We start from the raw sequence: 15,501 nt of genomic DNA on the forward strand, positions 1-15,501 counted from the left end.
GCGATGGATCGGAACTTAGATATAAGCAATAATAATCCATTAGTTAATCAGAAGAGGGAATGGACCAATCCTGAGGTGGGGAACTTTAAAATTAATGTGGATGGTGCAGTGAGCAGACATAACTCCCTTGGTGCTTGTGGTGGGCTTGCTCGTGATATTTCAGGAAAATGGATGGGTGGATTTGCCTACTTTGTGGGTCAATGCAATATCATTGAAGCAGAGTTATGAGCTATCTTCCAAGGAATTAGACTTGTGAGAAGTCTAAATCTGAAGAATGTGATAATTGAAACAGACTCAACGGAAGCAGTTACCTTTGTTGCGATGTCCAACGATAACTACTCTCAACTAACCTGGAAGATTAGGAAGCTCCTCAATGAGCACCCAGACATCTCTATCAAACACATCAGAAGGGAAGCTAACCAACCGGCAGATTGGCTTGTTAAAAAGGGTTTGCAATACCCTCAACAGGGTAATATAATTGAGCTTAAAGATCCCCCCGAGGAGATGAAGGACCTTCTGGAAGTAGATATCAGGAGGAGTATTGTGTCTGTATCTAGAGTTGGTAGCTAAGGCTATGTCTTAATGTTTTTTATTTTTTTATTTTGTTTGTTCTGGGCTTTTGCCCTCCTCATCTACCAAAAAAAAAGTAATGTTATTTTTTTTGTTCTGGGCTTTTGCCCTCCTCATCTACCAAAAAAAACTACTATAATATAGAACAAGAATTCGTTCCCCTATTTCTCTTATCTCTATAATCTTCTTTTAGTTCTTATTAATTTCACAACACGTTATTAGCGTATATGTGTAATCACTTTATTTTATCTGCGTCTCTGTATTCTATGCGAACGCGAGACGATTTTGTTGCTTCTAATTTTTTTCTTTTTTTGCTGCTGCCAAATATCAGTTGTTTGCGCGTTGCTTCCTCAACGAAATAGCTTCTTCCTTCTCTCTTTTTTCGTCTTACCAAAATTATGTTTTCAAAATATGATTTTCTGAAGGATGTCAATCCTGCTAAAGAGGACTGGAGGATTAAGGTGAAGGTGGTTCGTGCTTGGAAAGTTCCTAACTTTCAACGCAGAGATTTTGACGACAATGCTGAAATGGTTTTATTGGATGAATAGGTAGTTGTCTGCGTTTTTTAAATCTTCTATCTTTGCGTTTTTTAAATCTTCCATCTTTGTTCTAATCATTTTAATTAACGTTATTGATGTGAGTTGGCTGCGTTCTTTTGTAGGGTGGTAGGATCCACGCCACCGTCAAAGGTTCTTTGCCGGTGCGGAAGAAAATCCATGAAGGAGAGTGCTATTTTATAAAAAAAATTTGAGTTGGATTCAATAGCGATGTGTTCAGGCCGACCAAGCATCAATATCTTTTGTCTTTCAACTTGAGGACTGATCTTAAATCAATTGTTGATTCTAATATTTCTGCGAGTGAATTTGATTTTGTTGATTATGACATCATTGAGAAAGAAACATCTGACTCTCCTTATTTAGTGGGTAATCTATATTTCCTAACTGTTTTTCATTTTTTAATTTTTGCATTTTTTTTACGGACTCTTTGCTGCCTTTTTTTTTTTTAGACGTCATTGGTTTAATATCAGGAATTGGGGAAGTTTGTGATCGTGCGGTGTCTGGTAGGAAGACAAAAATGGTTGTGTTTGAGCTTGACAACCTGAAGTATTTAAAATTGTAGATTTAAATAAAATAATTTTGCCAAGCTCTGTTAGCTTATATTTTTTGTGTATTACCATTTTTCTTGCTGCAACTCATATGTAGGGGTAACAAGCTGGAGTGCACTTTGTGGGAGCATTATGTGGATGAGGTGCAATCTTTTTTGGCAAACAGCGACACTCCTCATAACGTCATGATAGTCCAGCTGGGTAGGATAAAATGTTTTAGGGGTATGTTTTTTCCAAACGAGACGTTATCAGTATGATGCTTCTGTATTTTGTTTTTATTCACGTTATTTTATTTTTGGCTTTTCGGTTTTTATTTGATATACTCAACTCGATAGGTAAGGTTGGGTTAAAAAATACAAAATATACAACGAGGATTGTCATGGATTCGAAGATTCCAGAGATCGTTGAGTTCAAAAAATGGTGTGTTTGTTATTCTTGAACTCATTTGACAATTTATTCGGTTGATCATTTATGGTGTTATGAATTTTTTCTTTATAGTCTTTCGGCTGATGGTGTGGAAAGTAGTCTGAGGATGACTCAGTTGTCTACTCAGTCCTCCTATTCTTACAAAAATGATTTTCTGAAGGAGACTGAAAAAAAGTCTATCAGTGATGTGAAGCTTTGTGGGTGAGGTAAATATCGAATTTCTGTTTTTTAGCTTTTCTAGAATTATATCAAGTCTGTATGAATGATGTTTCCTGTTTACCTGCGATGGCTATATTTAAAGTTACGACGTGCATCACGTATGTGACTATAAAATCTATTGAGAGAAAACACAACTGGTGGTACATGTCTTGCAAAAAATGTCCATTTTTCGTTTGTGAGGATTTTGAGAAGTGGTACGGTAAGAACTGCCAAAAACATTGGGAGGATTATTATCCGAGGTAATATATTGTTCTTGGTTTTTAATTTGTCTTTAATTTGTATGCTTAATATTTTTTTTTTCTGATATACAATTTTGCAAAACGATAGATTTAGTGTTCAGGTAAGAGTTGTGGATAACACAGATTCTGCATCATTTCTTCTGTTTGATCGCGACTGTGTGTCTTTGTTGGGAATGAGTTCTGGTGAATTGCATGAGCTGCATTTCAAGAGGGTTTGTATTATCATTGCTATGAAATAGTGAAAAATGTATATTTTGACGTAGAGTGCACTCTGTTTGCGCTGTAGTTGTTAATTGATCATCCTTTTTTTTTTTTTTTTCTGTAGGGTGCGGATTTGGATCAATTTCCAGTAGAGTTAAATTTCTGAATGAGATGTTGATGTTGTTCAAGCTAAATGTGAAGCAAAAGGATTTCAACTCATACAGTGAGCCCAAATATCAAGTTTCTAAAATTTGTATCAGCGAAGACATAATCTCAGCATCCATTAAGTCTCTTATCGATCCAAATGTATGTTGCTTCTCTATTTCTGTCGGGTATCCATTATTCTTATTCATTTTGTTGGCTGTTGTTGGTTGTTGTATATCACAGGATGAAGCAAATTTCGATAAAGCACGCGAAAATGAAATTGTATCGTCAGAACCAGAAAAGGTTGCGGTATCCCATTATTTGAATTTAGATTGATGTTATGAAAAGTCGATACTTGACGTACCTTTTTTTTTTTTTACGAAATAATAAATAGGATGTTGAGAGTCAGACTTGTGATAGTGCTGACGTTGGTGATATCTCTCTGACGATGTTGACACCGGTGATCAATTCTCATGATTCCATTGTTGGAGAATTTAATTTTTCAGTTGTGCGGACAGCCAAAAAAATTAAGCTTGAAAAAGAGTTACGTATTTTCTAATTTATATTTATAATTGAATCATGTGGCATATTTATTCTTTTGCTTTTCGTAATATCATGTGCAAACCATGTCATTTGCTTACACATAGTGAAAATGCTGATAATTAAATTTTTTCTTTCTTTTTTTTTTAAATAGATTTGATGCAGAAGCAGATGAGAATACCCCGTAGATTGGGCTACTATGACTGAAGAGTGGTATTTTGTGTCTTGGAGACAGGATGTTTATTACAACAAAATGTTGAATTGACGTTTTTTTGTTGGAGTTATATTTTTAAATGTTGAAATCGTTTTTTAACTGACATTTATTAATATTCTAATCATTTTGTGATGTTTTGCTATGTTGAGTTCAACAAAATCAAAATGTTATGTGATGTTTATTGATATATTCGTCAATGCTGTTTTTTGCAATTAAATCCTAATCTGTTTATCTATGGCATCAAAATCTGAATTTTTATTAACCTGATTCGGTGGAATTCAAGAATTTACTTTTGTTTTCCAAAAAACAAAAAACAAATTTCGTACTAATCAAAACATCCCAACCTACAATTAAAATCTAAAAAAGTTTCAATTTGATTCAAACTTTTGGTTCTTATTTTTAAAATTTAGTCTGGATTTATATTAACCTTGATTCAGTGTAATTCAAAAATTTACATTTTTCCAATTTTTTTCTTTTTAATTACTCGAAAGAACCCAACCTACGATTTAAATGTATAAAAGTAATAAATTTGATTAAAACATTTGGTCCTTATTTTTACAATTTAAAATTTGAATTTTTACTAACATTTAATTCAACACTTCAGCTTCTTCTTTTTTAGATATTCCACACCCTTTTCCTTCTCTACATTTTTTTCAATTAATATTTCTGAACTAAAATATTTCATATAAATTTGACTCAAACCATTTCAAATTTAAAATTTAAATTAGTTAGTTATTGTTTGAGTCATAACACCCTTGAAATCGTATTTTTTAATATTTATAGTTTAAATGTGTCTCGAACATAAACTTTAAATTTGGCTTACTGAAAACTAACTAATTTAAAATTTAAATTTGGCTCACTGTATTTTGAATTTGGTAACCGTTGATTGATGGAAATCAACGGTTAAAATATTGTTGTAAAAGATTGTAAATAAAAATAGGTTGTAAGTATAACCTTCCCTTTTTATCTATTGACTCTTGTAATTTTGAATGTTTGTTAAAAATTCATATAATTTTTTAAAATCTTATAAATCTATATTGTCCTTTCAAATCTTATAAATTCTATTAACTTCCTTTAAAATCCAATCTTTATGAAATCTTGATGGTAAGAAAAGTCTTTTAAAAAAGTCTTTAAAATCTCTCCAATTCTAAATAGTCTTTTTAAATATATAAGATTTTTTCTCACAAAATCCTTTAAAAATCTTAATCCACTACACCCTTGAGATTTGAGATTTGAGTGATTCCATGCAGTTATTTGGTAAAGAAATAAATTTTAGATTTACAGGAAATTCATATTAGAAATCTTAGTTACCCAATATTTGGTATAAGGATTAAAATCTTTTTGAAAAAAATAAGATTCCTAATAGTTAAAATTGTGAATAAAAATCTCATAAAATAATATCACTAGTGGGTTGTGTTTTTAGATTCTCATCATGATGGAAATTTTCTTATATAATTTATAAGACATAAATAAGTATATTAATTTTTTTTTGTGATAAATTAGAATATTTTTCTTAAAAATTCATCGAATGTTAAATTTTATAAAATCAATACATATTCTCGGAAATCAACTAAAAACACATAACTAAGAAAATATTTACGAAAATATTTGGCCAATTAAATAAGTTTTTGATAATATTATTGAGAAATAACTTTTTGATTCGTGGAAACAATCGAATTTCTCCGATATTAAACCCCCTAATTAGGGGTGCTAAACAAACTAGGGGCTTTAGGCTCGGCTCATGAAGGCTTTGGTTTACATGTCTAAAATTGATTGTTAGAACCAGACTTGAACTTGTATAAAAGCTCGTTTAATAAAAAGGCCTCAGGTTCTAATTCAAAAGTTCGGCGTCAAAGCCTTTTAGGCTGGCCTAGTATACTAATTTTTTATTTTATTTTATATTTTGTATACTATTCATAACAACTCTCTCTTTCTCCTCAACCCATTTCACCTTATTTTATTGGTTAAATAATTTTTTTTGAATGTTTTTGTTCTATATTATGTTTTTTGAATATACATTAAATTTATGAACCTTTGTGAAGTTATTAGTGTTTTTGATCATATATTTATTTGAATAAATTTTAGTTGTCTTATTTTTTTAAACAGACTAACAAACTAAATTAAATTTTTATTTTTTATAAATAAGATAGATCACATGCTGATAATTATATTTGATAACATGTAAACACAGATTTAACCTTTTAACAGTGAACCCCGGCCCATTAACACCGCCTAACCCTCATTGTCTTTTTAAAAAGCCAAATCTTATAATTATTCATTCTGATTGTGTTCTCTTTCTCTCCTCTTCTTCTGTTGAGACATTGAAGAATTAAGATGGAGACATTGAAGAAAACGAAGAAGATGAAGCTGCCGTTGAGATCTGATTCATTCACTCGCACTCACACACTCCCTGACGAGTTGATCGAAGAAATTCTGCAAAGGTTGCCGGTGAGATCTCTTTTGCGTTTCAAATGTGTGTGTAAGTCATGGCTCGCTCTCATTTCCAATCCCCAATTTGCAAAATCACATTATGACATGGCCGCTGCACCCACCCACCGACTTCTTCTTGTTAAGACATATCCTGATGGTCCTTTAGAATCCATAGGAATAGATGCACCACTTCACGATGATTCTGCTCGAGTATACCTCCCTCGTCCACAGTCATCGTTAATTCCTTCGGTTAGTTCAAATTATCTTGAAATATTGGGTTCTTGCCGAGGGATTATACTTTTAAAGTATCGTAAGGAGGATGATGATCTCATTTTATGGAATCCATCAACAGGTGCCCGAAAAACAATATCATGCTCCCCTGGTCACAAATTTTTATATGGTTTTGGGTATGACCCATCAACTGATGACTACTTGGTAGTTATTGCTATGGAATCTTCCACAAAGTTTAAAACTCACATGGAGTTTTTCTCCTTGAAAACCAATTCATGGAACAAAGTTAAGGGTATTAATTTTCCATATTTCGATAATGGGACAAGAGTCACAGTCAGATCTGGGTTCCTCTTGAACGAGGCTCTTCATTGGGTTGTTTTCTCTAAAGGTGATTTTACAAAGGATGTGATTATTGCTTTTGATTTGATAAAAAGGAGTTTATCAGAGATTCTTTTGCCACCTGATTTTCCCCGGAAATATGAAATTTGGCATTTCATGGTAATAGAAGGATGTCTCGGTCTGGCTTGCTCACGTGGTGTTTGCTGGGTGATGAAAGAGTACAAAGTGCAGTTATCTTGGACCAAGTCCATTGTTTCATCTAATATTAATTGCTACATTGAGCACATTCCTTGCGGCTCGTATTACCACATATGCTTTAGCATACGTGCTGGAATCGTTGGATCAGATGATAGAGGAAAATTATTGAAACTTGATGACAAAGGAGAGTTGCTTGAGATCTCCAGAATTATGCAGTGGTTACACAAAGAACGTCCACTACGGTGTGCTATTTATACGGAGAGTCTACAATCATTCCCTAGTGACTTTGGGGAAACATGACCAACAGTAATAAACAAGAAGAATTTTAGGGTATGTAATGTTCACCAATCTTTTTTACCATTTTATTATTTTTCATCTTGCATTATGTAAATTAAAAAGTTATATGAATGATACATTAAAATTGATACCTTAACCTATTTTGTACTCTCTCCTTCCTAGCTAATATTATTTTCGTTTTCAATAGAATAAAATAAAAAATATTCATGAAATTGCAAGAATAATCAAAGACAAGGCAATTTGAGTGGAAAAATTCATAAGAAAAAACAACTGATGTTTGATGTAAAAAAAATTAGGATTTCCAGTGAGATTCTACAATGTCGTCACACTCAAGTGATATTATTTGCATCATTTACACCTTCATGCATATGGTGCAGTTAGTTCTGTTTGGTTGGACAAAGAATTAGGGGGGGTATAAATTTCTGATGTTATTGATGATTTTAATTTTGGATTATGTAATTTGGATGTGCTTGCAGAATGCCTCAACGTATTTGGTTGTTGTTCAAGATTGGTGAGATATAATTCCGAAGGACCAAATAGAGCTGCTCCAGCACTTTCATATGCAGTGGCAATGACATAAAGCTATTTCAGGTGTCAATCAATAAGTCCACTTTCATTCCGAGTGACAAGGATTGTTAGACATGAATCTAGTCCAATGGGGTTTTCAGTATTTAGCAGTGCAGAGTTATATTTACTATAGATACATTTTTTCAAAATGTCAAGATACATTTTGAATAAATTACAAGTTGAGTCTAGCTCAGGATTAAGTTGGTTTGTAACTTGAAATTTCTTTTGACTGATTTATTTTTCTTTAATGGCTTGTAATGATTTATCTGTTACTTTATTTTTTATTTTAATTTTTAGCCTTTGGATTATTGATAAATTAAGAGTATGCTGATATGGAGCTTTTTGGACTGGGTTTATTTCTGTCATCAATTAGGTGGGTTTGTTTATGTTGCTTGCAAAGTGATGATTGTTATATCCTTCCCGAATTGTTTTGCGTGTTCTGATATAGCTACTTCAGGGTTCATTCAACTTTTGCTTAAAACATGCCGAAATGTGCTTTTTTGTTCTGTTTTCTTTTATTTGAGTGGAAAATCATGTCCACTGTATTATTGATTAGTTATTGTACTTCAATAGTGTGTATAGTGAAGATTGGGTTGATTTTCTGGTGAAGCCTAAGGTGCATTCGTTTAGGTTGCAGAAGTCTGAATTCTGAACTTGTCTGTGCTGTGCTTTGCTGGGATTATTGTGATAGGAAATTAGGATTTTTTTGGTCTCCGTAGGAGCTCACCTGCTCTGCTATTGTGCCAACATTTATTTGTGCTGTTTGATTTGAGTGAGTGATGCCAAGTGCATCAAACATAAGTGCTCTGTTTTTTGAAAGATATAGCGTCATACACTGTATTATTGCATACGGGATAGTGGAGTGGTCAGTTGTTGTTGCCATATATGGTTAAAAACATTTTTTGTTTGGGGAAAATGCTTTGTTATTGAATGCCCTGTTTCTGTGCCTATGAATGATAATTTTAGCATGTTTTTTAATTTACAATTTCTATTACTCTAGCCTTAATTCTGCTGGTCTGATATGATAGTTCGGTTTTGGTGTTTACATGCTTAATATGTTGTTTTATTATTAATTGTTTTTATCGTGCATGTGTTAATGCTTCTTATGTTTGTTTGAGTAGATGAAAAATAAAAGGATGAAACTGTTAAAAGTCACTTCACACTTGCTTGGTCATTTACACCGCATCTTACCCATTTTGGTCATTCTTACCCATTTTGTACTAGCCTATAATGTATATATTATCAAATATTTTCTATTTAATTATATTCCGACCAAAGAGAGCTGCTCCAGCACTTTCAGATGCAGTGGCAATGACAGAGCAATTTCAGGTGTCAATCAATAAGTCCACTTTCATTTCCCAAGTGACAAGGATGGTTAGACGTAAATCTTGTCCAATGGGTTTTTCAGTATTTAGCAGTGTAGAATTATATTTACTATGGATACATTTTCGAAAAGTCAAGATACATTTTGAACAAATTACAAGTTGCATCTAGCTCGGGTTTAAGTTGGTTTGTAACTTTACTTGAATTATTTTTTATTGATTTGTTTTGGTTTAATGGCTTGTTATTATGGTTGCTGTTTGTTTTTCTTACCCTCTTTTATCTGGTTTTCAGGTTCAGACCCTCCGTGTTTTACTGTAATTTAGGTGCCTTTTCTTCAAAATGACAAAAAAAATTCCGATTTTTGTGAGTTAATGTGTTGTTGCTTGTTTTGACTTGAAGTTGTGGACAGATTACTGATCTTAATCATCTAGGAACTGATAGAACAGATGAGGTGAAAGGTTTGAAACAAATGAAGTTGTGAGATGACTTGATCTTGCACGGTAATGGTTCAAATTGTCCATCATACCGATCTAGTTTGATAAGGTTTCTGTCATAGTTTCATGATATCCCTTAAGATACTTTGATTGCCTATGGTAAGAATGGTGTAACGGGTGAATAAATTAAAGCTTCAGCAGAACATATGTAATTTTTTATTGCATATGGAACAGTGGAGTGGTCAGTTGTTGATGCCATATATGGGCAACAGCATGGACTATTTGGGTTTATATTTTCCGTGATGTACTTCTCAACTATTGATGGTTGTACTCTCTGATGCTTTTGTTTGGGGAAAGTGGTTTTATTATTGAATGCCCTGTTTCGGTGCATCTGAATGATAATTCTGGCATGTTGTTTTACTTATAATTTTCTCTGTTAGTCTAGCCTTAGGTCTTATCATCTGATCTGATATTTCGGCTTGTGGTCTTTACATGCTTAGTTTTCATCTTTACATGCTCAATGTGTTGTTCGTCTGTTACTTAAGCCTTACTTCTTTTTTAATTGGTATTGTCTTGCATGCATAAATGCTTATTATGTTTATTTGAGTAGATGAAAATAATAGGATGAGAAGTTCTAGGTACAAATCACATGACTTGCTTGGTATGAAATGACTAAGTTACACTGCTTCCTATCAATTTTTATCATTCTAATAGCATGAAAGCATACTTTATAAAACTTCTAATCGTATTCAAATTTTATAACCTTCACCAACTTCAACTGTTACAAAATATGGTTCATATTTTTTTAGGTTTGGTTTTTGAACCCTTTTTGCAGGGAAAAAAAATCTTATAAATAAAAGACTGAGCTTACTAAAAAATAAAATAAAATGATAGACTACAAAAGAAAATTAATGTTATGTGGGCATGTGTGAGGAAATTATGGGTTGAAACTTGTAATGTTAAATCTTGAGCTGTCACTAAATTCTTCAAGCTATAGAATCTAACTTTTAAAATCCATGACTTTATAATTACCCGATCATGTACAATGCCATTGATATTAAAAATATAAGTATAGTTCAGAAAGCAACAAAATATTATTACAATATATTAATCATCATTAATAACTTCATTAACATCAAGAATCGAAGAGAGGGGAGACTCTGCTCCCATGTATAATAGGAAAGTCTCTTTTCCCTGCCTTATGATGAACATGAAGGGGTAGTCAGCTACAAAGTTTGGCTTGCCACAAACAAATATTAAGCTTCTGTTTGTACATTGACTTCATCCATGCGTACAATATTTGAAACACAAATTTTGTCTCAAAATAGATTTGGTGGTGTTTTAGGTAAGTTAATTGAAGTATGTTTCTAAGTTAGTACATGTTATTCAACATTTTAGCCTTTTAATTCTTATATTGTTATTATTATATTATATAGAAAAAATACATTTCTTGAGATAGAATTATTTTCTAGAATTCCAAAATATTATTTTAGGGTTTAAAATAATAAATAAAGGGTATTATAATAAAATACACATTATAATAGGAAAGTAAAATTTCCAGGCCTTATGGGTTAAGGCTAAGATGACCCTACCACAAAGAGGGCTGAAAAATTAATGGGACTTTGATAGGGCTGAATAGGCTAGCCCTAGGGCTGTGGCCCCCTTTTTGACAATCTACTCCCAATGTCATTTTTGGGAAGGGTTTAAAGCATTAATACCGGGACCTGCCCCGAATCAGACTAGTTGCGAAGCGATGAACCGATTGGAATATTTTTAAAGAAGAAGAAGAAGGACTTAGGATAGGAGGCATACATGGCTGTGGTGAAAGCTTGCAGCAACGGATACAGTTATAAGGACTAGAATAGATACTACGACGAATTAACGATGGCTAATCGTCAACATAATGACAAAAATATTACAATGATATATAAATCAAATCTTTGTCAATAAAAATCTATGCTAGTATCATCGTAAGTCTTTACATAAACTTATATGAAAAAATCACTTTTTTTCCTTCCACATTTATTATACTTAGGAAGAAGTAACATAAGCAACAACAAAAAAATGTGCTGAAGCATAGATATAATTAATAAAACAATAAAAGTTATGATGCCTTCATCATAAATGGATTTAGAGTAAATGATAAATTAGGTGTATGGAGTAAATACTGATTTTTTAAGAAAATTTCATAGTTCAAGCTTCTTCTTCAAGATTATTTTTCACCAGCGTAAGTTACACTTCTAATCTTGTCCGTTGATCTCACTTATATTTAAGGGCTCAAATATTTTAATAATGTGAGCCATTGGATACAAGTGGATCAATGGTCAAGATTGAGTGTAAGACTTCTAACTCTTACACGGTGTAAGAATACCCTGCCCTCCCTCTATATATATATATATATATATATATGAATGTTATATGTATCAACTTTTTGTTTATAAACTCTTACAAATTAGACTAAGTATGACCAGTCATACTTCAATCAAGAATGTATGACCGGTCATACTTAGTGTAATTTGTAAAAAAAAGTTTTTAAATGGGTCTTTTCCTATATATATAATTTTGATTTACGCTATTAGGGAATTTAATATTCATTCGTGGAAGAAATCTCAAATTAAAACCTAACACCTATACCTTAGGGAATCCCTCAAGAATACACAAAGCGCATAGTTACTATTACAATAAAAGGTCTAGCCAATTGCATTTTTTGTTGTCCAAAAGATAACTAATTCAAATATCCTATAGGAGTCCCACATTGCTTGCACATCCTTTACCCCACTCACTCTGACATTTTCACCCATTGCTTTTCACTGTAAACAAACATACGGACAATAACATGTAGAGAAAAGACGGTGGCTAATTAGGATATCTTGGTTTCTCTTTTATCAAATTTCTCATGAAATAAGTAGCTATCACAGGATGCTTCATGTTATCTCTCAAACTATTTAATCACATTAAAATTAATGATTAGCAGATTTTGGTTGGACATCATAATTGGTGAGAGAAAAATTCATTGGGTCATGTAGTCTAAACAAAGTCAAAATAAGTACTAGGGATGTACGTTTAGAGAGTGAGCATTTATTTTTACAATATCAGTATTTTACAATTTTTTTCATTACAAAATGTATTTTTAAAATAAGTACTAGGAATTCAATTCCCATAGCTACTAAAAAAAAGAACTCTTAAAAGATTTTGATTTAAACATAAACTCAATTATAAATAGAAAGAAAATGTAAACATAACATATTAATAATAAGGTAAATGCATTTGTCATGTTACATGACAAATGAATAGTTATTATGTTACGAAAAAGACAAATTATATAATATTAAAAAAGTGAGAGGACACATTATTCAATAAATTTATCTTGTCTTTTTCTTAACATAACATTATTCATTTGTCATGTAACATATAAAAAAAAGCGAGAAGGTTATAGCCGTTGAGTCAGTTAGGGCTGTTTGAATCAAACACACTTGTTATAACACAAACTACATATCTCTTTTATCAAACCCAACCCACACACAACCTAATTCCCTGTCATTTCTTTCTTTCTTTCTGTCTATGCACCATCTTTTCTTTTCTTTTCTTTGAAATTTGAAACTTTCAACGATGATTATCAAGAAGCGTCTTCGTGATAAATACATTGGTGTTGGAGAAAAGCCAAAGAAATGGTTGAATGTGATGAAGATGGTTGCTGGAAAATTCTACTATCCAAAGGATAACCCAGAGAAACCAATGGGAGATGATGCATTCTTCATTTGTGAGGAACAACAAACCATGGGTGTGGTTGATGGGTGGATGGGCCAAGAAAGGAATCAATGCTGGTGAATATGCCAGAAAGCTCATGACAGAGGCTATGAATGCTATTCAGCTTCAATCAAAGGGCTTTGTTGATCCAAGAAAAGTGTTGAATGATGCTTTCTTGAATACCAAAGCAAAAGGGTCGTCTGCTGCATCTATTGTTACTCTGAAGGAAGGGGTGTCAGATGGAGTTAATGTGGGTGATAGTGGTTTAATACTGTTTAGAAATAATTGCCTTTTCTTTCAATCACCCATTCAATAGCACTCTTTCAACACACTGTTTCGGTTGGGGAATGTAACACCCCATTCTAGAATCAGTTTATTATCATTACTTTATGATATTAAGCGCAATTACAATCACATTAGTTCAATTAAAACACGGATAAAATTTTTCTTTTTAAAACCTTTCCCTTTTAAGCAATATCGTATTTAAAATAACCAATGAGATAAGTATAACTGTGTGACGTTGCGGAATAACCAGATTCTTAAACCCTAAACCCTAACCTTAATATCATAAAGTTCTTTAACAAACATATTTATAGGGTTTTCATACATCAACATCAACATAAATATTAACTCTAATACTTGAGTATGTGAAACTAGACCTCCAGGGCTTTCTAGAAAGGTATAACATTAATCATTGAGTTAAGGATAGCCAGAGTTATTCAACTCGCAAGATAGCTGATGAAATCGAACTTTCAGAGTTGCAGCATCAACTTCAATCGTAAAATGGTATTGATATACTCAACCAATAGTTCTAATATTTTATAGGGTTATAGCCCTATGTGTTAGCTTCACATAGGTCCAAACCTCACTTAATTTGGAGCACTGTAGCTCAACTTATGCAGTTTTTATTAAACCATGTTTGTGTTGATTTCGGGTACAGCGTGTTAACGCTCTCCAGAGCATTACGACGCGCTCATCGAACTCATTTTTCATTCTGGTAGCACGTTTCAACGTTCAATAGCGTGTTAAAAGGCTCGGGACTCAAAGGAATTAACACTAGCGCGTTGTAACGCCCTATAGCGCATTTTAATGCCCACTACAGGTATTCTTTGCAATTTTTGCGCGTTTGAACGCTCATTAGCGCGTTACAACGCTCTCCAACAGGGGACTTCCCCTTTTTCTTTGGAGTAAGCGCATATTTGAAACACCCCCAAAATACCAATTCCTCTCAAATTTTTGAAATCTTTGGAAGGAGATATCTCTACCCACAAGGCTTCCCACTCAAAACCAAGGTAGGATTCACAATGAGGGTTGATTTGGTTAAAGATTGGAAAAGTTAGGGTTTGGTCTTCAAATGTCTCTTCTCTCTCTCAAGCGCTGCACCCACGAGGAAGAATGAGATTTGGTTTGTGTTTTGCTATTTAGCATATATTAGTTATTTCAATTGGGTAAAAGTTTATATATCAACTCACCTCCACTCACTACCAAACTTTACCTAATGAATTAGAATATTTTGCCAGTCACATTTTTAACTTTACTTTTACATTTCGGGTAATTTTTCCTACACACATTTTTACCCCATAATTTTCACTAACTGCATTTTTTACCTCAAAAGTGACCTTAATTCATTTAATTAGATATTTTACCTAATTCAACCCAATAATGCATGATTAATTACTTACTCACATGCAATTTTCTAATTAAACGGGTTAGGGATATTATAGAAAATAGTGAGATTAGTGATCGCCCTGACTCTCCAATTGAGTATCAAACTTCGATAGAGGCAGGGGATATTCTAGTGTTAGGAAGTGATGGCCTTTTTGATAATTTGTATGCTGATGGTATTGAAGAAATTCTAAGGTGGACAGAAGGAGTATTGGAAATCAATGATTTGACTAAGCATATATCAGATGTTGCTCTATTGTTTTCCATGTCCAAAGATTGTCGAACTCCTTTTCAAGATGCTTCTCAGAGGGAATGACGTAATCACCTGGGAGGAAAAAAAGAAGATATCACTGTTTTAGTGGCTCAAATTACTGTATGAGGTTGTTTAGTTCTTTGAGTTTTGTAAATTTCCTTCTCATTCGATTACTTGTATATATGAAGTTGTTTAGTCCTTTGATTGATGTATATACTTCCTTCTCATTGGTAGCTAAATTGTGCTTTTCATGCCTGCGATTAATATAGATTTTCACATCTGGTGTTACAATTGGTAACGAGATTGTGTTTTACATCTATACATATTTCCATCTGATGCGGTTTTTATTGAATGATTCA

At 32.8% G+C, this 15,501-nt stretch overlaps 2 protein-coding genes across 2 annotated transcripts; both read left to right on the forward strand.

Moving 5' to 3' along the window:
• Nucleotides 1–5,970: 5,970 nt before the first annotated feature.
• On the forward strand, nucleotides 5,971–8,067 carry LOC133301135 (F-box/kelch-repeat protein At3g23880-like). Its single transcript, XM_061500746.1, has 2 exons — nucleotides 5,971–7,186; nucleotides 7,630–8,067. Exon 1 carries the CDS (start codon nucleotides 5,993–5,995, stop codon nucleotides 7,154–7,156), a length of 1,164 nt encoding a protein of 387 aa, XP_061356730.1. The 5' UTR covers nucleotides 5,971–5,992; the 3' UTR covers nucleotides 7,157–7,186; nucleotides 7,630–8,067.
• Nucleotides 8,068–13,321: 5,254 nt separating this feature from the next.
• LOC133301131 (probable protein phosphatase 2C 55) lies at nucleotides 13,322–15,205 on the forward strand. The gene is made up of 2 exons (XM_061500740.1): nucleotides 13,322–13,487; nucleotides 14,949–15,205. The coding sequence occupies exons 1-2, from the start codon at nucleotides 13,322–13,324 to the stop codon at nucleotides 15,203–15,205; spliced, it is 423 nt and encodes a 140-aa protein (XP_061356724.1).
• The last annotated feature ends 296 nt before the right edge of the window (nucleotides 15,206–15,501 follow it).

Source organism: Gastrolobium bilobum, unplaced genomic scaffold (genome assembly GCF_033153095.1).
Source record: "Gastrolobium bilobum isolate Gb01-03AN ecotype WA unplaced genomic scaffold, APGP_CSIRO_Gbil_v1 utg27278, whole genome shotgun sequence".
NCBI classification, from domain to species: Eukaryota; Viridiplantae; Streptophyta; class Magnoliopsida; order Fabales; family Fabaceae; genus Gastrolobium; species Gastrolobium bilobum.